Source organism: Pipra filicauda, unplaced genomic scaffold (genome assembly GCF_003945595.2).
Source record: "Pipra filicauda isolate LSUMZ 115617 unplaced genomic scaffold, ASM394559v2 scaffold477_size481170_pilon, whole genome shotgun sequence".
Lineage (NCBI taxonomy): Eukaryota > Metazoa > Chordata > Aves > Passeriformes > Pipridae > Pipra > Pipra filicauda.
In genome coordinates, this window is record NW_024104617.1 from 416,449 (window position 1) to 442,263 (window position 25,815).

Sequence of the window (25,815 nt, forward strand, 5' to 3'; positions counted from 1 at the left end):
TCTTCCCTACAGGTAAGGTATGGCTCATCACAACAGCCTGTGGCTGGAAGATACTACCAGTCTTCCACGGGACCTTACTACCAATATAAATACTTTTTAACTCTCATTTCAAAGTCTATCAGGTTTTTCAGTCAAACTTATTTTTCCAGAAGTTATCAAATAAGCATTTCTCTGTTCTATTCCTTATTTAGTAGCTACCATGTAAGACCACTTGTTGAAGAACACCTAAAGGCAAGTTTAATTCTTCAGTGTTCTGGTGAACGTGTGGAGCAAACCAAGTAACTGCTTTGGAATTTTCATCCTCCAAGGCATCCTTGCAAGGCAACATGCATTTTTCAGGATGACACTAACACTGAGCCTAAAAATGATAAATCCTTTTAAATGCTGTACATCTTTGGGATAAAAAAATATCTACTGTCAGCAAGTCAAAGGGAGGGGGAGTTTTACATAGGACTTTCATACTCATTTATTTACCTTGGCTTCAAATACAGAAGTAATATTAGATATTTTCATCACTGATACAAGGTCATACAATTTAAAAAAAAAAAAAAAAGAAAAAATCTAATTGTTCTTTTGACATCTTCAGGCTGGGCTTCAAGGCTTCAGTACTTTTGAGTGTTTGCCTATTAAAGCAATTAATTCTTTCATGTATTGGCATTATATGGATATTAAGTTTTCCTTCCTTAGAGGAAGAAAAGTGTTAACTGGATAACCAGGATTATAATTTTGGCAGTCTTATGCATTCAGAAAGATAGAATTGCATCTTTACATCTGACAAAAAAAATACTTAATGCCTTTACAAAATTATTGTGGTGTAAAGTTGTGATGAAAATGTTAGGGGTCTTTGACTTCCTTGCTTTTGTTTCAAAACATTATTCCTGTTTGATAAAGATTTTGCAAGATGCATTAAGTCCACATGCAGAACTTCTTGGTCCTGAACCATGCATAAAGCTTTCCAGCTTCTTTAATTTCATACACATGAAAACTCAAGGAGTGGTGACTTGCAAACCAGTATAACTAAAATAGGAACCCAAGACTAGTGACAGGTACCATGTCTGCTCCTGAATCTTACTGTTTTGTTGGTTTACATCCAAGGTTTTTCCTTAATGTGAGTGAAAGATCCACACTAAAAGAGAGAAGGCTTGCATCTACAAACCACTCAGGGAAAGTGGGTATGTAATAATAACAGATCTACACTGGCTTTTGAGGATAAGAGCAATTCTCTCTGTGCCAAAACCTTTCAGATGCCAGCTCACATTTTGGTGTAAGGTAGAGACATGGAGCTACCAACAACAGAGAAAACTTAATGCAGAACCAAGCTCATGTATTTCTGTCCACACTGTGTGAACAAACTGAGCACATGGTATTGGTTCCCCCCCGGGACCATGTTTCCCAGCAGACCACTGCAGTTATGTCAAGCAGCCATCATAACGTTCACAAGCCAGCTACAGTTGTCAAATGCTGCAGAGTTAATGGGCATGCAGACTGCCTGTGGTACCTGCAGGACAGGGCAGGCATGCTGCACAGAGGTACACAAACCTAATGACAAGGTCACCTCTCAGGCCCACATCACATCCAACCTGCCAGACCTCTAGGGAAATTTGGGCGTAACACCAGAACTGCCCAGCATACAAGCCAAATATAGCAGGGCCACCAAGCTGGAAAACAACTTTGCAGAAGAGTTCCTGGTTCTGAAATTGCAGTGCATCCTCATAGAAAAGAAGGCCATCAGCTTCCTAGGCTGTATAAGCTGCATTAGAAAAAATGTCACCAGCAGGTTAAGGGAGAGGATCCTTCCCCTCTGCTCAGTATGGCTGAGGCATACTTGGAATGCAGGGTCAAGCTCTGGAGAGACAGTACAAGAGACAGGGACTGCAGCAGGTTCTCAAGCATGACTAAGGAATAGGAGCATCTCTCTTAGAAGGGAAGGCTGAAAGAGCTGGAGAGCACACGCCTTAGGGGAGTCTTATCCATGTGTAGAAATACGTGACTGGGGGGGAGAAATAAAGACTCTTCTCTGTAGTGCCCATTCACCAGACAAGAGACAGTGGACATAGACTGAAATTCCACTTAAATATAAGAAGACACTTTACAGAGAGGGTGGTCAAACACTGGCACTGGATGCCCACACAGGCTGTGTAGTCTCTGTCCACAAAGATAGCCATAACACAACTGGACACAGCCCTGAGCAACAGCTGACCCTGCTCTGAGCAGGGGTTGGACTAGTCTATCTCCAGGGGTACCCTTCCAATCTTAACTATTCTCCATAGCTGTAAAAATGAAGAGAAAAAAAACAGATAACTTCTAATCTTTCCGTGGTAAAAGTCATATTAGACAGCACTCGTAAAACTAGCAAGAATGCATATACAGAAGTATGGCTTTTTTAACTGACAGTGTCATTCATTGAAGCTTATCAGTAGACCCAAGAGAGTTATTACTTTTCATTCTCCAACTTTCACAGAAGAAATAAAAACTGTTTTAACCCCATAAAACTTCTTCCGTCAGATAAACAGAAACTTATCTACAGTAGTTTACCAATCAGCTGAGAAAATAAGTGGCAAAATAGTATTTAAAAAAACAAATTAGTACATAATGCTATTTTCCCCAAACCTTCACCGCCAGTCTTCAATTTGAGGGCTTATTAACATTCTAATTAGTACATGTTGAAATAAAAAGTACCTATTGTGATAAATAATTACATCTCACAGAATATTCATAGTTTTTATGAAAACAAATTTCTTCATAATTCAAAATGATAGCACAGTCTTTTTCACTATGCAGCACATGAAAGCATGACGGTTGCACGCTTATACTTCATCTAAATGCGGCCAATGAAAACCAACGCCAAAATCAAGAGTTCTCCTTTAGAGGATAAATAAAAAAAATAAGTAAGAAAGGATGTAATAAAAACATTTGTCTGAGTAACTCATTACCAAACTACCCAAGAAATTAACACGCTAATAAACCTTTCAGTTTAAAAATAAAAAAAAAAATGCATCACACTTAGAATTTACTTTACCTATTTCATGCCATTGAGGAGGCTGACTCAATTTAGATTCAAGTCTACGTGAAGTTGCTCAAAACTCTGTGTCTAGGGAAGAAATCCAAGGAAACAGTCTGGTCTTTTACTGCAAATCAAAGAAAGCAATTCTCAAAATAAAAATTGCTGGTTTATAGAGTCACAAAACCATAAAGATAAGCCAGACCATTTCTTCCTTTGAGGATTTTTGCTCATCTCCCTGCCTTGAAATTCCTCCACAGAGGAGTGGTATCTTTCTCTTGAACTCATGGTCATTGATGAGCAGCTCAATTCAAAATGCACAAATCCTGGCATCTCTCTGATGCTGAGACTCAGCTGGGAACAGCACTGCCCTGCTTAAGTCTCTTGCCTTGCCTTGCCTTCTCGCCAGGAAGCTTTTTCACAAAAGCTCTGTCCCAACTTGATGCCTCCTGACCACATTTTCCCACAGAGAGGGATTAAAATGCAAAGAGCTAGCTAAAGGCATACTCCATGACAAATGGGAGATGTGACTTTCACTGATGTCAAAACAGCATCAGCCATGGAAGTTTACTCAATGTTAAGGAGAGGACAATATGAAAAGATAGCATTATGCCTTCAACCACCCTAGTGTTCTTTACTGACAGACAGAGAGAGGATGAACTTGTCACGTTGGCAAGCAGTTATCCACAACTACATTTAGCTCCATCGTGTACTGTCTGTACAGTGCCACGGCATGTTAATATTTATTAGGAATAAAAATACTGAGGAGTCCTATAAAGTAGGAAAGGTTGTTCTGCCCTCCATGTCATGATGATTACAAATGAAGTCAGTGCCCAGTTAAAGAGCCACTATTCAAAGTTTGGTAATAAAGCTATTTCCAGAGGTAAAACAGACAGTGTTGGGAATGCTTAAGCGGTGCTGGAGTGTCTGACATACCAGCAATATCAGGGGCAAGAGGGAAGAAACAGTGAGAGAAGAAACAACTCCCACTCATGTTAAAGGGATTAGGATGAGTCCTGCAGACAGCACTACTCTACAAGCCACACAGAAATCAAATATGTTTTAAAAGTTCCATGTATAATAGTAGCAATGCCAAAAATTTTATCAGGATAGATTTCACTGCATTACATTTATTTCTAGCCAGATCATAGCTCACAGCCTGTTGCCCATGCTAAGAGCAGCCTTGTCTAAGCCAAGGCCATTCCAGAGGAGTTTCACAGATGAGAAGATGCATTAAGGGTTTGACTTAGAGGAATGATTTTAACATTTTGCTAATCTAAGTGGTACTGCATTAAACCCATGCTAATACCTAAATTAATATATGAATAGAAAAAAGAAAACAAGATTGCTCTATCAGCTTGCAAAACCAAGCACCTCATGCCTATCAGACCAATATACATTTCCTAATAAAGCCACACCCTGAAGAGGAACAGCTCTAAATCTAGTGATGCCTAGTTAAGCACAGTGCCTGGTGGGAGGAAAGTTAGGTATAATGTGCAACCTAATCACAACAGCTCAAAATGGGAAAAGCCAGAAATGTAAGGCATGTAGAAAAGAATGAAGTTGTCCTGAAGTAGCAATCACATTTTTCACTTTCTTCAAAGACTCACAGGATTTGCCTATTGATAAAATAACTGTAAGCTAAGGAAGCACATTGAAAAAATGACAGGCAAATAAGCACTCCACCACTGAGTTCTCATTAGCAAACCATATAAACTGAAATCCAAAAAGCCTCCACTGATGCAGTCTTTAGCAATTCATGGAAGCCAATTACTGAGTGCTTGTAAAACACTCTTCACATGCTTCTTTGAGACCCTCTCTCAGCTAGGTTTGTACAGCACTCCCCACCCATGTGAACCAATTTTAAGGTAAAGAAGTCATGAAATGCACCAAACCTCCAGATAATTTTTATGGAGTTTTGCATTTCTGCTGCTGTTTCTGGTTTCCATTTCATTCCATTACTTCTCCTATTATTTAATTCACTTATTTAATGATTTACATAGCACCTATAGCCTTAGCTATCAGCCATCTTCCCATATAGCCTTAAAAGGACTTGTTTGAGTTTGCAGGAGGAGGGGGAGAGGAGGAAAGGGGGTTCCTTCTGACCCTGCTATGTCAAGGTTGTTAGAAGCCAGCAAATCCTGGCCTCCTGACCCATTTTTAAATAGCAAATTATGAAAAGAGACCTCACGCTCTTTCTCACTAAATTCTGTTTTATGATTCTACTCGTAGTGAGAGATAAAAATCTGCATTTTGGTGACAAACAGAATGTGAAGCATTCTATAATTTTCCCTTTAAAAGGATGCAAGAATCGCTGGCTCCTTACAAACTTGTCATACTCAGCACACACACACAAAAATTTAAACAAGTCCTTTTAAGGCTGCATAGCTTCTGTCTTAAAAAAAAAAAAAAAGAAAGAAAGAAAAAAAAAACCCCACAACCCTCACATATTTGCCAGACTGGCTTGCTAGCGCTTCCCAGGGCTCTTCTCCATCCCTTTACGAGAATCAAATCACACCCTGTCCCCAGACACATGGGGACAAAACCACCCTCATTCCCCACCAGAGGGGAAGGGATGGCCGAGTGACATTTCTTCCACTTGGCAGAAATCTGGAAGTATAAAAAATATGAATATTTTAAAATTACACTACAAATGGTAAAAAAATTAAAGTGGGAAAAATAGAATTGGATTAAAGCAGTAAAACTACAAGCTGTTTTTCTGCCCCAGTGACACCAAAGCTTGATCTTCACTTTCCTAATGCACTTGACTACTGATCTTTGCTTGCTGAAGTTCTGCATTTCCTGCCTTCATGACATTAATGTACTTTAAAGCCCAGAAGACCAATTGGTGCATAGGATTTTATGTCTTATAAAGTGAGCTGCCCCCATCATAAATACATCCCATAATAAAGTCTAGAGATGAAAATATATGCTAACTTTTTCAGTTTTTATGTCCTCCAGCATGTTTTGTCTCCATGGATACTAAAGGTTCTATTTTTCATTTATTCAGAGTGGAATATGAGCTTTTGAAAAGATATACACAACACTAATAGTCCTCACACACAAAACCCACTTAAATTCCCCAATGTCAATCTTTTTAATGTAAAATAGTTCTTCTGTGAAAACCAATACATCTTGTGGACCCCGCAAATCCTGGGCAAAAGAGGTATTTCCCATTCCAGCCACACTTTTCATGAAAGAACATGAGAAGAGGAAGGTGAGCATCAACTGATTGTGAGGTTGGTCGAGAAATACTTGCTTCCCTGGAAGAATTGCTAACCTGAGTTTATTTATGTCTATCTTATGATTCATAGCTGTGCTTTAATGGAAAGAATTGTTTATTTTCTGTTTATTCCCTTGATGAATCATTGACAATAATCACACCCTTCTCATCTTCCCTTTCACTTTGCAAAGCAAAGCCATTCTCCTCCAGTCCTCAAGATGATAGTACCTCTATTTTCCTTAAATGTTTTTATACAATTTCTTCAGATATTAATCTTTCTTGAACATGGGGCACTGGAAATGTACTCCTATTCTCGGTGAAATTGTATCAATGCTGTTTGCAACAGTATAAAACACTTTCTCTACCAAAACCACCTGATACAAGGTTTAGTTAGAAAACTAAAAAAAAAAAAAAAAGAACCATCAAATTACTCTGGCACAATTATGCTTCATTTTCCTCTTATCTTCCATTCATCATTATTCCTTGTTTTTAGTAATGACTTGTTTTAAACTCTTTCACACAACAAATGTCAGAATAATCAACCTATAGGTGCCCGAGTCACATTTTTACTTCTTTTTAACAGCAAGAAATATATTTCTTATTCTCCAGCCATATGTGAGCAGCTCTGGAAGGACTGAGCTATCAGAAATGCTTGAGATCAGATTTTATGTGTCACACCCCTACAAAATTTTGAGCTGGTACCTAAGGCAGCCAACACAAACCTTGCAGAGAGAATAATATATTCTACAAGAACAATCAATATAGCTAGGGTGAAGAGAGTATACACAGGGCTTTTGACCTCTGGCCATTATTACAGTCATTTAGGGATGGCTATAATATGGTTCTCAGGATCCAGGAAGATCAGACACATTTTATTCTTAAAACAGAGATTCTATTTTTCAGGTCCTCACTTATACAAATTACATGGTTTTAATATAGCACCTCCAACATTATTACTCAATTATTGAGAGTGGAGGTAGAAAATATCTAGTTTTGAGATCATCTCTATAGTATTTTTAAGGTCTACTACACCCTCAATGCATCCTGGATTCATTTCAGTCCCTGTTTTTGTGTCTGAAGGACATCTTTTATTTGCATCAGTTTCCTCTGCAAAGAACTCAGCTTGACTTCTGACAATTTACACAGAAGCCTTTAGCCTTCAAGCCACATCTTTCTTTGCAGGATCTCCTTGCAGTTAATGCTACATTTGCATTTCCAATAGAACATTTTATTTTTGGTTTTGACAGCTTAGGGACTTTGATTTCTGACAAAAAAAATATCTCCCCTTTAAGTTAATTAATTAATCTATCTTCCCTCTAAGTTAATTAATTGCCTAAATTTTATTCCCTGCATTTTGTTCAACTTTCCATTTGAAATTAGTGAAATTGTCAGCACTTGTTCCAGGACTGTTTTCATAGCCAGCTCTTCCACAAGATCATTCCTACTTACCAAAGCCAAGCCTGAAATGGAGCGATCTTTTCATTCAATAACTATTAGAAGAAATATGTTGACTACTACATCCAGAAATATCCTTCCTATCATTATTAATAGCATCTTCTCCAAGGAATAAAAGTTTCCCATAGATATGGATCTCCCAGTAGTATTTCTTTCTCCAGCAACATTGACTTCTAGATGAAAGCTGAATTTGGCATCTACAGCAGACCTATCCCACTGCATCTCTCACCTTAAACCTACCCAGAAAAGATAAAACAGGAAAAGAATAAGTGCACAGGTCTCTGCTCCATGCCATCAACCAGGAGGCCTTCCAGGCTGCCAGCAACTGTAATAATCTTCTCACCACCCCCAGGCTGTTCCGGCACTGTGTGAACAGGCTGGGAAGCACAGGTATCGTGTATTTCATACAAAACTCACTCAGAATCCATTTTTTAAGTACTCCTAATGACAGAAAAAATTAAAAATTCATAAACTTTGACAAGCTTTTTACAACTTCTAAGTTTGTGGATCCCTTCTGCCAAAAATGTCAGAGAATTAGCCAATTTGACCTAACAGGATATTCTTATCTACATTAGACAGATGTTTACAGATAGACAAGTCTGAAGACAATTTAATCCTTATTTGGCATTTCAGAAGCACCTCTCACCTATGTAGTGTAACAAAGGCAGTTTTAAGTAACTTGAATGCAGTTGTATTTATTAACACTTCGCATGAGTCACCACTCCCAAATGCCTTATGCTGTCCTTAAAATCATATTGGCATGTATTTCCTTTGAACATTTTGCTAAGTGCTACTAAAACTTTACAGCCCTGGGGAAAAAGATATAGGAGACAGGTGGCCCACTTACATTTTAAACAATGAGGCATACATAAATATTTTCCTCTTTACCCCATTCGGATTCACGACATGTAAAAAATCACCTTTACTTAATGTAATGTCATCCACAAAATGTTACAAGTATGAACTACATTTCCTCCAGAAAATGCAACATGAACAAAGGGTTACTGCTTAGCACAAAGATAATGATTTCAAATCTTAAGTGTAGACATTTAAAAGAGGGGGAAAAAAGCCAATATGAATTTTAAAATTAATTTTAAAAACAAATAGGTTTGCAATAGATTCTCTTTAAAGAGTATGTACTGTTCTGACTTTTTAATCTTATATTTTCTGTTTTCAAAAGTTTGGCAAAACAGAAAGAATAGCACCAGTGAAGCGAATGAATTAGGAAAAGGAAGAGGACTGAAGAAGTTCACATTATTTCTTTTTAGTTGTTGTGGTCATTTTTGTTGAATACATATATATGTTCCAGGCAGAAGGGTATTTTTCCTGTTGACAATGCATCCATAACCATCGACAGAGAAATTTAGAAGTTGGAAGTTTCCTTCAAATTAAGCTATCCATCCAGAAATTAGTCTGGCACAGAAGTAGCAGTGCAAACAAAAGAAATCTGTTCATATGAGCAGAGGGTTTACCCACTATAAATGAACATCTGCTTCACCTACTGTGGTTTACTGTGGTAGAGACACATCCAGGAGCTTCTTCCACCGTTGCTACTCCAAGTGCCAGGAGTCTTTATACCCTGTGGGCCGTGCTGCAGATACTGGCAGAAGGGCAAGGGGCTGCAGCGGCTGCAAGAGATCAGTGCTTTGGCTGTGGGCTGGCTGCCAGACACTAGGGCAGCAGGGTCACCTTATCTGTGCCCTTCTCTCTCTCATCAGTAGTTTGCAATTCTCCTTTTTCATCTCCCGTTATCTACAGTTTGCTATCTCCCAACTCCACCTCTCCCGCTTCTGTCCCCAAAACCATTATGAAATGCATTTCAAGGGAAACTCCCATAGAGTGAGAAAGATGAGGTTATGTGCTCAGCTTCTCTCTTCTCCGCCTGCAGAGGTAGCAGATCTCAGTCTCTGAGAAACTGATTCTTCTGAGGAACTGCAGAATAAAGCTGACTAAGGCAACTATTTCAAAGATGGGAAATTTAAAAAAAAAAAAAAATCAACCATCAGTTGAAAAGGTTGCCAAGGGTGGTATTCATCTAAATGAAGAACACTGCAATGTTGATGTCAGCTGCTAGGCTTGGGCTCCGTTTACAGTTGGGATGAGGAAGAGTTTCTGACAGAGGACATTTTCTCTTTGACTTCAGGCCATGATACGAGGTTCTGTCACTCTGCTTTCCCCACTGTGTGTGAAGTTCATCCCTGAAGAAAGCAACAAGTGCAGATGACAGTTTCCAGGCAGAGACACAGAATAAAGGTGTCCATTACAACAAAGAGCCAGCACTGTTCCTCAGGCAAAACAAAACAAAGGGAGAAAAACCTGGACAAAGAACTGGACAGCAAAAGTGCAGTTTCAGCTAAAAGCTCATATGCACATGTTGCCCCAAGAATAAATTTAAGCCAATGATGACTGTCAGTCACAGGGCTCTGGAAGAGCCCTTTAAATGAAGGAGTGAACTGAAAAAACCATCCTACTACTGAGACACAGACCCTGCTGTGTTTATGTAAGAGATTACACACAGCTGAGTGCAATAGAAAGGTGCAGGGATCCACAGCCCAAGAGGTCCCCCATGTCTTACATTCCGAGATATTGGACAAGTGGAATTTTACTAAACTTTTCAAATATTTTGTTTCCAAAGAAATCCCCTTCCAGCTTCAAGCAAGTATGAAGAGTTACAGGCTCAAAGACTGATTTTCTTATAAAAAGTTACATTAAAACAGAACGAATATGCTTCTGTGAAAGCTTCAGGAAAAGGATCAGTCCCTTAATTTGCCAAGCACAAAAATAATAATTGCACTAGCATGTTTCCAGGGTGCTTTTTTCTGGTTGCTATTGCCATTCTTTCTGAAGAAGAAAGTGATTCTCAGGGGAACAATAATTAATAGACTCAGTCGAGAGATCATTTCCTCCAGTCCCTCTGCAGTGCTAAATGGCATCAGTCTCCAGGAAATAGAGCAAAGTGAACAATCTAAAAACAATCTAAGCCTACCACAAATGTGAGGAAGACTTATACCAAAGCAATGGGGATCATGCACACATTTAAAAGAGCTCCAAGAAGCTGTTCTTTTTTTCTCCCCCCCCCATTTTCCTTGGTGCAAAAGTTGTACCTACACAGATTTACTAAGACTAGAAGTACATTTTTCAGAGGTCATTTAGGAAGTAATTTAAATATATTAAAGATTACATACATATAAACCTAGGGGAAGCATAAGTGAGCCAGGAAACTACCAAACACTCCTGACACAAATATAACAAATCCATGACTAAGAGGTGTCCAGTAGGATCACTGCAGACTCTACCCAGAACAAGGCTAAACAGCAGACACAGTTTTGATCCCGAATTAGAGAGGATGCACACGAGCATCAAAAGAAGGCATCAGAAAGCAGACTGTCAAAACTATTATATGACCTGAAAAACTTCTGGAGAAATTGTCTTTATGCAAGGGCAGCTGCGAGTAAAAGTCAAGCACATCAACGTAAATATTTTAAGTTCACCTCTGCTTTACCAATACATATATCTGGGCCCTTATACTTTTCTCCAAGTTGGTATACTGTTAATTCTCAGAACTAACGCAATTACTTCTGCTATCATCAAAACTGCAACTCTTTTTTCTGCCTTCTTTTTATTTGAATTTATTTTTGTTGAATGACAAAAGCTAACACTGAAGGATTTCTGAGAAGTAATTGTGCAAAACTTGCAGGTAAGGTTTCAATAACACCAACACTGAAAATACCACAACACTCCATACTCACAATTGGGCATTAGACCAGCAAATCTAACCTTGCATCACAACATGGCAGGCTGCTCTGTGTTTTACAAGATACAAGAAATGACTGTACTCACTCACAAAGAAAACATTTCAAAATGGATAACTGAACCTGGTCCTGGCAAGGTAACTTAAGCATCTTTTAGCAAGAGTGAACGAGCTTTCTGTTACAGTCTCAAAAGGCCAACCAGCAAGCTTTGCTCGTTCTCTCATGTGGTGGTGGTTGATGCCAATGGTATTTGTTAAAGACCAAGCACAATTTGGTAATTGGGTAAACTTGTGGATAACCTGAGGTGAATACTTCCAGCAGCAAAGAAATACAAGAATGGTATATAGAAACATGTGTAACTAATACATTGTAATATACATACAAAAGAGAAAGAGAGAAAGCTGATATGCTTGTGATTACAAGAGTCTCTTTTCCCAAAGAAATATCTTTTGAGCATTGTTCCTCACTAACATGATGGTTTGGCCTTCACGTAAGTGGGTATGTCAGCAGGGCTGTTTACAAGCCAAAAATATTTATGTGAATGTCTAACTCAACCTCCGAGTGCTGCTCTTCAGTGACATGGAACAAACAAAAGCTGCAGCTGAAGTCTGAGGGAGCAAACAACCCCCAGGACTAATGAAAACCAAGATGTTGGTAAGTAGTTGAAAAGACTCAAGATTCACCAAACACAGGAAGATAGGGGCTTTTTTCAGCCCTTTTTTGAGTGTCAACACAGTTTCTATACAAGGAACTCCTTTAAAATGTTACTCTGACAGAGCATGCATCAAACACTGGTGCATGCTGGCTAAAGGGGCAGTGGTCTTGCAGCAACTGGCTGCTGCCAGCAGGAATGGAGCTCAGGAAAACATCCAGCTACGCCATCGGTAGGACTGTTTGAAACAAATATGAACATTCCTGTATCTCAGAGCAGGCCAGGAATAGACCAATCTTCACTAGGTTTGCTTATTTATAACCATCACTGAGGCTAAAAGCATCACTCATAAGGCTAGGACCATCTGAACTCTGTGTGGCACAACATGGACAAAAGGGACAATCCCAAATGCAAAGAATTTGCATCGTAAGACATAATTATAATGGGTGATAGGAAATGCAGAGCCATTCGTTTTCCCCCTTCTGCTTCAATCAGAGAAGCCCTGAGGAGATTTAAAAAAATTTCATGTAAAAGCAATCTCATTCGCCTGATGAATGCAAAAAGGTCTGTTTCTTTATCTGTTTATTTGCGGTCAGATTGAGAAACTGCACTTACAGTTAAAGCCCTGTCTAAATACCTAAATACACACTGTGATGAGTCATTTATTGTTGTCTTGCTCCAATCACCCCGTTAAAGCTGCATTCAAGCTTGCTTTAAAAGGGATCCACAAAGATAGCAAGAGGCCAGTTCAAGCAGAATTAAAGAATGTGACCACTGAGACACATTAATTCCTCATGGCAACTCCATCAACTGCAGATATTTATCCCAGAATAAATGTGACCTCCTCTTTTCCCCCTTGCTTTGCATCCTTAATAGACAAATAGAAATTCTACGGAGTTAACAGAAAACTGAGTAGTATTAGCACTAGTGGGAAAAAAAAAAAGCCCAATGTGAGAAAACACTGAGATGAATCACCAAGAACATAACAAGGTTATTTGTGAAAACCAAGGACATACGTACACACTCTATAACACACTATTACCTCTAAATGCATTAAACACTTTACAGAACAAGCTGTGCATAAACTCTGCTACTGTCAGTTTATAAATTTGATTTCATTAAACACTGAAACCATTCTCACCCTTCTAAAGTAGTCATGAGAATGCTGGAATTTTCAGAAGCAGTGACTGAAATCTGCTTTCAGTTTTGAAGTTCGTTTTACTCGAGACGTTGGTGTGAGCAGAGCTGCACCATTTCAGAAAACTTCAGATAGAGTGTTCCTAATATATACTGTAAACTAAACATTCATCCATGTAAAACAAAACCTTGACTTAGCCTGATCTATCACCCTTACAAAGAGGAATAGTATTAGACAAGAGATCAAACCTACAAGTGCCTCAAACACGCAAGACTAACACACACAATCCAATGACAATCCATACAAGACAAGGGGGAAAACCCAAGAAGGAGACATTTTAACAATCTTCTACGTCTTTGCAGCTGAAGCCTTTCATTTGAATTTGAAGGGTTCAAAACAAAGCCCCATCTTGCAAAATGACACCAGCAAAATTAAAGGAACTATAATTAACAAATGAGAACAGCACGAAGATCACAGTTCTAACAACACTATCTTGGGAGAATGTGTGTTAGCAAATTACACACATAACTTGGAAGAAGTGAAAACCCCTGCTATTTCCTGTGACTTTTAGTGAAAGGGACATTCTAATCTGCAAAGCCTCCCACATTAAAGTAAATAATTACCAATAGCCAACTGCATTATATTTAACATAAAAAAGATGTAGAAAAATTATTAAAAGGTGTAAATATTCCACCAGAAACAATACAGAATGAGTTGGGCTGATAATGTGCTCTTATTGGTTTTATTAAAAATTTTATATTGTTTTTATTAAAAATTGTTGAGGACGACCTACATAGCATCAGTATTTCATAATGGTTCATCTTCTCACTTTCTTCTAAGAGACAGAATTTAAGAGAACTTTAAAATAAGCAATAAAAAAACATCCTCAGGAACACATTAGTAAAGGAAAATAATTCAATTGTATTTCTTCAGTTGGAATTCCTTTTTCAGGCATGAATTCTGCATAAAAGGCAAGTGATTTATACAACTGGTACAAAAATATAGCAATATATAAGTAAACTCTGCTGAATATTATATTCTAGTTAAGGTAACAGGTGTCATCTCTGCAGTCATAGGTAATAACTGTAAGGGCTTTCTGGCAGTAATATTTCTTCCAAACACTTTGGGGTTAAAAACAACCCAGCAGCTTCCTACTCATCAGATTTGCTCTCTGTATGCTTTTCAATTACTCTCTATTTAAGCTAAAGACAAAAATACTGTCCCTTTCACTCTTCTCAGTCTTGCTGAGAGAAAAGTAGTTGCAACAGCATAGGAGGAGTTTTGCTGCACAACAATTACTGGGTATTTTGTACTGGCAACAGCACATAATGAAAAAAAGCCACAGCTCAAGGCTTCAGCTGGCCAAGTGAACAGGGCTGGCTCCTAGTCAAGGCATCTTTTCAAATCCAGCTATATAAATCTAAAAGTCACTGAAAGACAATAAAATTGATAATCAGCAAAGTAATTTTTTCCCATCACTTCACAGAGGATGACTAAATGCCCCTGTGACATATTTAGGGGTACAAAAATAGGTCTTGCTTACCTGGATTTGAAAAAGCCTGCACAAGTGGAAATACAGAAAGACTTTAAATGGATGATAAAAATGCACAAAGGAAAAGTGATATAAAATAGTGTGACACAGTACTGGAAAAAATCAGTCATACCACTGCAGCAAGGACTACAATCTTGACTCGAGTTCAGCCTAATTTAGAGACTAATAGGCACACTATGGCAATTTTAATTTATAGCCAGAAATGCTGTTCTAGCGCTGAAGGATTTAAATACTCTCCAGCCATTATGTACCTTCTCCAGGAGTAAAATACATTCCGTTCAGCATCACTGACAACAAATGTCCAAAATCATGCAGAAAGACTCAATAAATGGAGACTCCCAAATTTCTCATATCAAGGACTGCTTTCAAGACTACAGCACTGTCAGAAAAGAAAGATTTGCAAGAAACACTTCCAATGCCATGAATTGCCTGTAGTGGGACAACTACTCTCCGTTAGAGAACTCAGCAGGGACAATGTCCTCCCAAAAAAAAACAGTTGGCCAGAAGGTAAATCATCAGCTAATCAGCATTCAGAAAGGACAAGAGCATCTCTTCTGTAAATAAATGTAAGCAACTCACACTCTCCTTGTTAAAATAGAGTAAAAAAATCAACCATTTGACAGATGTACAAGTATGGAGAAGGACTGCACAGTTTGCTCTTTGCACCCCTTTTCTCCTCTGTAATTCTGATGGAGATTAATTCTGTCCCGCTGCAACATTTTTATCATCTTAAATTCCTATAAACACAGAATTTGACATTGCTTCACATGGGCTGTGCATTCGTGCACAGAAAATCCTGACCGAAATGCAGATGCATTCTGGAAGAAGACAGGTAAGGGGCAATAAATTTCACAACCGTGCATTTAATTAGTCTGTTTTCCTGTGGCCTTCGACTGAATTTCAGATTTAAATTGATCTAAATCAGAACTCGTGAATACATTTCAGGGCAAGACATGCAAAAAATAAAACAAAAAAATCCACAAACATGTATAGAAGAATTCATATTGATTCTCCTCAATAACTATGAAAACAAAGCTCATCACTAGCAACTTCAGTAATTCCAGCCACACCATCCAACTGTGGGCTCATGCAGCCACAAGAAAATAAAGCAGCCCAGAACGATGCACCAGCAAGATCTTTGCCCAACAGATAAAACTGTGTGCCCTGAATGACAACAAACTGAGCAGGAGCTCACTTTCTGCTGAAGAACTGTGAAGCACCTCTGGAAAGCCCCATGACTTTAAATCCAAAACTGCCATGGCATGCTGAGAACAGGATTGACTCAAGCGCTTGTGTGACATTGCTGTTTGCTCCTGGACAACTTAAGCATCACACAACTGTGAGCAAGAGATGCAATTCTCAGCTGCTCACGGTTCTGTATCTTAGCCAGCAGCAGTCTCTGATGTTCCTCCAACAGTCAGCCCAGGCTGCAAGCTATGCAGGTGTATGTCAGACATCTCTCCAGTGAAAATATGTCATTGAGATACATACCTGATCTACAGATCTGAACATCTTGCAACCCTCACTGTAGTGGCAGCCCCTGAGGCTCATATGGACTTCTCATGGGCTGAAACAAACCCCCCCAGTCATTGCTCCTACCTGTACCTTTCCAAGACACTGCAGACACCACACAAAGTAAGAGATTCAGCGGCTACAACTCTGAAAGACATCCACTCTCCAGTAAAAAGCCAAGCCATGTACTTTCTCTCCTACCACCTGTTCCTACCATTTGTCCAGATGTGCTCAGATGCCAGAACAGGTCGTGAACTCAAGCATGAAAGCACTCACAAGGAAAGACCACAGAAACAGGCATCTGGGAGGAGGAACAACCATCTAATCATGAGATTCCCCAGTTACTCAGAGATCTCTGCTTGTAAACCAAAAAAAATCAGATATCCTACCACAAGTTCCTCAGTGCAGTATTCTGCACTAAAATAAATCACTCACTTTTATTTCAGATAACTTTCATTGAAATAGGGAATATTTATAAAAGCTGACATTTAAAGGAGAAAATAATCACAGTATGCAAATATTAATGACAGGCTGCAGTGATACAGGACAAGAAGAATCTACCACAGAGGAAAAAAATAAACATTTAAGGTCACAGTACCAATTAAAGGATGTTTTGCCCAGAGGGTCACTGGAATGTGAGACAATTTGCCAAGGGAAACGGAGGGTGTGGCCTATGCACAAAGCTGGACTCAACATCTGTTTCAAGAGCCGGGACATATTTCAGCAAGAAGAGGACCAGGCTGCAAGTACCTAAGGCTTTCTTCCTGCACAGTTTGTTTACGGGTTTGGTTTGGTTTTCATACAGATGGCACTACATACTGTGCTCATTCAAGATCCCCACCTGAAAAGCAGAAATACATTTCCAAGTTTTTAAGCAAGCTTAATATCCATCTATCAAGCAATGATCTTCAGATTCTTTTCCACAGCTTGTGTTTAAACAAAGTGCTTTGCAAGCCTCAGGATATTTATTAATAGGACCAGACTGGAAAAAATACAGTAATCACACAAATGAGAATTTCAGCCTGCAAGGATACTGAATCCATATGCCAAGTCACGTATAGATGAGCATAACAGGACCTTTTACAAACTAACAGGCAAAAGGAAAAAACAGTCAACATTAAACACCACCTAAGTCAGGTCTCTAAATCAAATCTGGTGCTCCAAGCAACGAACTGACTTTATAAATGTGTAAAACTTTGCAAATATTATACCCTTATCAACACCAAAACAAAATAATTGCAAGTTTCAGGAGATAAGACACTCAGGACAAAGTTTGGGGGCTAAACACCAGGTACCTATAGGCATACTTAGCTATTCAAGATGCTTGATTTCAAAAAAATTTATCATCTACAGTAAACAAAAACAGTTAAGACTGTTTTTCTAGTGTAATTACACAGCATAGAAGTAGTTATAAAATCATAGGACCATCTATCTTCACGGCAGCATAGCAAAAGTGACCAATAATCAGATTCATATAAACTAATGTACAAAAGTATGAGATATTATTTAAAAGTAAACAATTCAATTGTATGATGAAATATCAACAGCCTCCACTATAATTTACACAGCTTCATTCACCTGCTTCAAAAATGTAAAGCATCCAAGTATGAAATAACAGCAGACTATCCTGCAAGTAACTAAGATCAGCACTTACTCCTCCTGCATACCTGAGGGCACTGCAGCCTGGACAAACCCAAACTTAACTTAGGTTGCTCTTAACAACTGGACACTAAATATAGTGTATTTAAGTACTGTTGTAATACTCAATGTTCCATCAGAAATTCCTAATATTTTTTGATTTAGTAGATGACATATTCAGAAAATCCTTTTAAATGTGCACTATCAATAACACTTAGATAGCAATCATTAGAAAGAAAAAATATTACTTACGTTTCTTTTTTAGTCAGTCATGCCTGATAAGATCCAGGTATCTCCCAAAGGAGCACTAAGATTTGATCCCCTTTAGGGAAACTTAATGTGAACCATATGGACTTGTCAGCCAAGGCTTGTTACAGAAAGGTTGTCAGAGTCTTTTTGTAAGCAACACAATGCATGCACACCTCCTTTATTCCCTAGACAAGAAAAAGCCATTTCACTGCACGGAGTGAAAAGTCTTTCTGTGTTCTCAAATGTCATAGAAAGGCAGGAATAATGTGGGATTTAAACTCTGAATACATCTTTTACAGGTCACTAAGAGTTCAGCTGTATTTCTGCTGCAGGTACAGGTATTCCATAAGAACAAGAGCAGCAAACAGCCCTTGCACAGGAACACTCCTTGGTGAATGACAGAGGTACTTAGCAAACAAACCAGAGAAGTTCAAAGATCCCTATTTACATGATAACATGTAGTGTTTCCTAGGTGTAATTTTCATTTCAGATTTAAATTCTAAGTATACATGAAATCTTGAAGAGCTGTGGCCTGTATCTTTATAACTGTACAGAAACAAATCTCCCAAGTAAGTAATCTCCTTCACACTACTATGCAGACACTCGTGCATAAAAGGCAACCCATTTGGAACTGAAGATAAATAAAAGTAGAACCAACTATCTAAATATATCTGTGACCTCAATCATCTTCCATTTACTTCACTCTTCAGGCTGAAAGAAGTGTGAAGATGCACTTGCAAACTCCAAAAAGCTTCTGGAAAACAGAATTGAAATACAAACTGTCAGCCTGCATGGGGAATATTGACCACATGGAGTCCAACATTTTTACTTTAGGGTAGTTCTGTATTCACACCATCTTCACATCTGAACAACCTCTAAAGGTTAGCATGTACTTGCACTTCAGGAAGAGAAGTATTTCCGCAGAAAAAAATAAATAATAAAAGGACCGGAGAAGAGCCTTGCTCAAAAATCACCAAAAAAGGACATGACAAAGACCAAAATCCTCATCTTGCACTTCATCTACGTGGCTAACCTTCATTCCAGGCACAGGTTGCTGACTTTAGTCATGCATGACCTTGCTTCTCAGGCAGACCTCCTCAGCATCGTGAGTCCAAAACCTCATCCACCCAGCAGCTTTATGAGGGACTACTGCTGGATGATTAAATCTTTTCCTGGAGAAGCAGCATCAGCATAAACTGTCCCAGCAAAACATACTACCACATCTGAGCCTGATGACTATATGCCCCTCTGAAGAGAAACCTTGAAGGTCCACTTAAGAGAGTTTTATTAAACAGCATCTTTGTTAAGTACTATTACAAGAACTGTCATTGCTTTGCAGGGATAGATTATGCTATGTAAAGACAGGCAGAGAAACTGAATAAAAGGGAAGCTTCACCTCCTGCTTTTTATACACAGGGTGGCCACTTTCTCCATGCTTTAGGCCACCTCTTTTCCTGCACAGTATCTGGTAGCAGACTTATATAACCCCATCAGTTTGGCTCTGCAGCTAACTTAGCAAGCCCGGGAAACTCAACATGCATCTGCCCCCATCTTTCTCCTGTACATATGAGAGGAAGACCATTCATATCCACATGTCTGTGAACAGCTCCAGGAATACATCAAGAGTTCAAGAGCTGTAAAAAAACAGAACCTGATCAGAATGGAAATCTACTTCCTGCAACTTTTTAAAAGCATGTGACACACACAAGAACTCTTCGGTTCCTGTCTTCCCCTGATTTCAGCTCTTCGGTGTTAACTCACAGACACTTTGCACAGCAGATAAAAAACAGCTGGACTGACTTCAGATTCCATCAATCCCAATCAAAGCTTGCCCTTGTTGTTCACTATTGAGCGACAAAGAGTGCTCGTTTCCTATATTTATATATGCTCTTTAGAGATTAGCAATAAAAGTACTTTCAAATGTTGCAAAAGTGTAAGCATGAATCATCACTGTCACTGGGAATTTCACCCAAAGGAAGAATGAAGCATTGGGTTCAACATTGATCAGAAATCATATTCCTCTTTCCAAAACAACCAACATGTATGAGGTTAGCATAAGTGCTTGATGAATAAAATCCAAGAGTCAGATGCCAGAAATTTGACATTTAACCATTCCTCTACTGCTAATTGCCTCTTCTGTAAAGGCAAGCTCGCTTATTTGATCAAGTTTAAAGCTTTTATCACAATTTCCTAATTTGAAAACAACACCTACAGAACAATTTCTTTGAAAAAGTTAACTCTGCCTTTGATACTCAGAATAGGAGAAAATAAGCAGCTACCTTCTGCGAAGCAGAGATGATTAAGTTGGTTTTTTTGGTAGGCAAGAATTTATTCTCAAGCCCACTGCCTGCCCTCCACCTCACCGAACCCGAGTACAAATACGTATTATGACTGACCTGAATATACATTGATCCAGTCTGCGCCCGAGCTGTTTCTTGCTGGCAAGCCCATTGGGAAGAGAGAGAAACCAGTCAGATGGTCTAGGTGAAGTGAGCATACTTATTAGTCCAGTAAAATAAATTACTTGTAGGATTTCCTACAATCACAGTAACTAATGTGGTCTGCTTGGGCTATGTAATTCCGTTGTTAAAATCTGTGAGTGGCTGAAGGCTCAAGGTAACCTATCAGAAAATCAGAAAGGCAAGCAACTCTCTTTAAAACTGGATTCTTGCAAAACCCAGGCAAGCCATAGGAGAATGTTAGTGCTTGGGTCCTTCTCACAAGGAGATTTTCACAGTTCCAGCTTAGAGTTATACAGCATCACCACCAATATCGCTATTTCACCTTGAATTATTCTAGTATCTCACCGTCATGACTAAAAATTAGCATTACTACAACTAGAATATTGGATGAAAATGTCTATTATCCTCTTTTCATTCCCTCTGTGCTCCAGAAAGCATTCTGAGGTTCACAGTGTCATAGTTTCCCTTGCAAACTGTTTCTTTTGTTTCCTCCATCCTTCCACACAGATTGACAGATTTAAGACAGTAAGAGGGAACAACAAGTCCGCCCACTGCCCCAGCAAGGGGTCAGCTGGGCACAGGCTGAGCCAATGCACAAGACAATGCCCCAAATACTGCTGGAGGCAGGGAAAAAACCCTTCTTTTCTCAAAATACTCCTCAATGTCTGAATTGGAGGTGACCTCATTATCAGTAATAGATTCAGAAGCTTAAACCAAGTCTAAGTTGTGCCCTCTAGAGACCCACACATTCCCTCCACTGCGGCTGCCAGAAATCCCAGTTTTTGGCTCCAAGAGAGTCACATCTCCTCAGATGAATCCCCCAAGGTACGCCACAGGTCATGGCAGCCACTTCTAAATCCCAGTTCCTCCCCATTTTCTCATATTCCCTGGTTAAAGACAGCCAGAGTTTCCTCATCAGGGTAAAACGTCCTTTCCCTTCAGGGAAATCCTTTCTGGTAAATGTTTCAAGACAAAACAAGATTAAAGCTACTCCACTAAGATTAAAATGGCTATATCCAAAACAGACCATACTCCAGGCTTCCTGCTTTGAACCACTGAGGGGCCAGTTGATTGGGCAACAGCTGAGGCTATTTTGAGTCTTTTTGTCACATACATAACAAAAACCCTACATTTCAATTAACCAATGGATCTCTTAAAGTTAGTACAATATCACCTTCCGGTGTTTTAGCCAAAATACATGAAGCAGCTTTTAGTTCTCCCATAACAGCTGCTAAGAGTGGGGGGAGGGGAGGGGGGAGAAGAATTTAGGAACCAACAGGAAGAAATCCCAAGTCAGGAAGGTGACCACTCTTTCAATAAATTTATTTGAAAACTGTTCCTGGAACATCTGGAGGTCTTAGAATCAAGTACAAAAGCCACAATATCAAAAAGAGCTTGTAAAACAGAGTGAATTCAGCTGGATGATTAGTGGACAAGTAAAACTAACCCATGTCTAAAAATTAAAGGGTACATTTTTGCCAGGCAGCATACAGCAAGAATGAGATGATATTTACCTTTCTGTAAGTTTTCATAAAAGTGTTATTTAAACATATGAGAAAGGGAGAGGTCTTTGAACTAGTGAAAAGATATGAGGAAAATATTTGCTCTCTGACCCAATGCAAGAGGGTGTTGTTTTTTTTACACCTACTCTCCTTTAATAAGATATTTGTATTCATTTTCAACAGGCTGGTTTCTTTTAACTTACTTTTCACTGAAAACAATGTTTCAGCTCATTAAAATTACCTCTTTGCCTACTGGAGCTTTTTGGTGAGTCAACACCAATGCCGAGTTCCATGTGGAACCGTGACATAATTATCAGTCATCCCACTCACACTTAACATATGCTGGATCAAACGCGCTATAGGAGAAGTGATCATCCCCACTGACATAACCGTCTTAAGTTATTAAGTCTGTGTTTCTTTGAGCTATGCTTGGAAACACACTATGGAGCCTCACAATTGCAATGGCATCCCTGTTGATTTATGGCTACATTATCGTGTTGCACTGGAAGTAGCACATTGCAGAGATAAGGAGCTGGTATAGAGGATCCAATGTCCAAACAATATGAATTTTCCAAGTTTACATTGAAGCTGACTCCAGCTTGGTCCTGAGGCTCAAATACCCTCCAGGCACTGAGAAGTACCACGAGCACATCCCCCAGATCAGCGTGACCTGAACAGGTGCTGTTTCCCATGCTCCAGGGCTACCCCAAGAAATGAAGCATGGCACACAACTGGGGAAGATTGAGAGACTTCCTTCAAAAGCACACTGATAATCAGAACCAAGATGATAAAGCAGATACTTCCTTATGCACTTTTATGAAAATCATGAAACTTTAATTATCAGTCCTGAAAAGCAGAAGAGAAGCCCACCACATAAATCATTATAATTTCTTCTGCCAATAAATTAATTGCTATTAAATGCTATAACACTGCATAATTTTGATTTCACAGTTATGAAAACAATCCAAGAACTTGATTTGTATTTATACCATGCAATTAGTTAAAAAGAATGGAACTAAGTTACAGTTAAGCAGTAATTACTAAAACCTCAATACAAGAAAGCTCTACAGTCTGAGTTTATCATCAGGTCAACAACCATTTGTTTTCAATTAGGTTTGTCATAGACTTCACGTTAAGCCAATGCTTGGATCCAGCATCCAGATCCCTATTCTCCAAACAAACCAGTAACATCATCCGTAAATATAACTTACCCCCTAGTGTTGCTGTTTTATTACTGAAATATGTCTTAAAATAGTAAAAGAGTATTTTAAAGTATTATTCTTAACTGCACAATTTATCTTTTGCTGCAATATACAGCAAAGAGCAGTGACTTTGTAACAGGAGCAATGGTCCTCCAAGATGATTGGCCAACCTGCTTGCCCCCTTGCATGCCTGCTGTCCTGAACTTAATGCACTATCTGCTGCTGGCTCCGGGCATAAAAACTGACTGATATCCCATTGACAGAAACAATAATGTGTTTGTAACTAGTAGTTAATGGCAGATTGACAAGCACAATCACAGGAAGTAATAAACGTTTCATGGAGCTAGCATGTGACGTGACTAGCACTGGTCTCCTGCGCGTCTAAATACAAACGGGGCAATGACCCTATTAAAAGAAGTGGTTCCAATTCAGTGATGTATGATAACTAGATTCCCGGTGAAATCACTATCACTACTCAAACACGATGCCAAATGTGTTTCCTTCTATTAATTAATTTAGTCGATACGCCACTACCTCTAAAAACTGTCGTATCATTACAGCAGCTGAATGCACTAACAACTACAGTTGAGTGTGTACAAGAGTACGTAGAAAGAAAAACATTAGACTCCCCTACCAAAAAAAAAAAAAAAAATCAGTCTCTTTCAAATTTTTCACACAACGTTTAAAAAAACAAAAAAAGGCATAAAAAGAAGCTTAATTTAATGTCCAATAGTGAAAGAATTAAAGTGAAGCGAGTGGAAAAAAGCACATCGCAGCGTATCTCATAAGTGATACACTTATCAACCCAACCCTGCAATTCCAGCAGCTGGTATAGAGGCTCCCAGGACCAGAGAAGAAAGCCTGCTCTAACTGACAATTCCCACACAACTTTAACAACAGCAATAAAATTATTCATCATTGACAGGGGTGCAAATGAGAGCGGCACCAGCCCTCGCATGCTATTACTCGTGCTGGCGTTTATTTATGACTTCAGGAGGGGAGGTAGCTGGTTGTTTTTACGGGGCTTTTTTTTTTTTTCTGCCCGAGCAAACGAGAAAATGCTCCTAATAAGGTTGGTGGAAGTGCAGCGGCTTCTTAACAGCACCAGCTCTCGTGAAGGAAATGAAATAAAGTATGCTGTTACTATCTCAAACGCGGTGCCGGATACAGGCACAGAGAGCGCTCCCGGTGTTGGGGCTCAGCCCCAGCCCCCGGGGGACATAAGGGGCCAGCCGGGGCCGGACAGGGGACTCCCGGGACCTCCCCAGTGCCCCGCTGCCCCCGGGGAGAGGCTGCACCGCCACCGCTCCCGCAGGCTGCGGTTCGACTGACCCGCGGCTGGCATCGCGCTGCCCTCTTTTTTATTAATTCAAAAGAAAAAAAAAGTATTTTTATGTCATCTCCAGCAAAGCGCGACACTCCCACATAGGAAAGCCTCCGGCTCGGCGCCCTGCCTACAAGCTGAGCGCATCGCGGCGGGCGCGGAACCCTCGCCGGGCAGGACTGCAGCCACGCTAACCCAGACCCCCGGCCCCGCGCCTGTACGCACAGACAGGCGGACGGACGGACAGACGGGCAGTCGAACGCTCCCCGCCAACCCCCGGCACACGTGGGCGCCCCGTCCCCGCGCAGCCCCCTCCTGCCCCGCACTCACCGCGTAGCGCAGCGCCGGCCTCTCGCTGAACACCGAGTCCCCCATGGGCGCGCACGGACGGCGGAGGCGCCGCTCCCTCCACACAGCGCGGCGGCGGCGCTGGGCACTGACCCGCCGTCCGACGGCGGCCGCGGCTGCGCTGCGCTCCCGCCTGACAGCCTCCGGCCCCCGGCGCCCCTCCTCGCTACTCCTGCCCGCACCCCGCCCCCGGCTGTCCCCTCCCCGCGGCGGGAGCCGGCAGCCCCTCGGCAGAGCGGGGCGGCAGCGGGAGGAGGCGGTTCCCGCGCCGCTGGAGGGGGGGCGGTTTCGGTTCTCCCGCCCAGGCGGTGCCTCCCGGCGGCGGGGCCGCTCTCCCGCCGCACCTGCGGGTGACCTGCGGGGTGACCTGCGGGGCTCCCGGAGCGCCGAGGGGAGGAGAGGGTGGCTCCTTTCCCAGCTCTGGCCGTCCCGAGCGGTCCCCGAGATCCCGCCAGGAGAGGCGCCCCGCTGGAGGCGCTGTCCCGAGCCCCCGACCGCTCGGGAGCGGCGGCTCCAGCCGCCCCGTCCCGCAGCCCCGGGGCAAAACATCGGGCCAGCCCACGCCGGCCCCTGGCAGCACCTGTAGGCGACGACCTAAAGGTGAAGGAGAGAGGGACAAATAAAACATAACTTTTCGTGTTTTTGTAACGCGTGCTTTGGGTGTACTGGCTCACGATTCTTTAACGCTGTAGACTTTGAAGAGCGAAATGCTATGTCACGGCCTATTTGTTATTTTATGAATATGTCTTTACACGAACGGTCGATCAAACAAATTCGTGGAAGGAAAATTGCATTCTGCTGTGTT

At 40.5% G+C, this 25,815-nt stretch overlaps 1 protein-coding gene across 1 annotated transcript in view; it reads right to left on the bottom strand.

Moving 5' to 3' along the window:
- Positions 1 to 25,135, bottom strand: part of ARHGAP6 (Rho GTPase activating protein 6) — a 158,693-nt gene extending 133,558 nt beyond the window's left edge. The window contains exon 1 of the mRNA XM_027725641.2: positions 24,993 to 25,135. Coding sequence (XP_027581442.1) covers positions 24,993 to 25,037 — 45 coding nt within the window. The 5' untranslated portion in view covers positions 25,038 to 25,135. The remainder of the gene's footprint in view (positions 1 to 24,992) is intronic.
- Between the last annotated feature and the right edge of the window lie 680 nt (positions 25,136 to 25,815).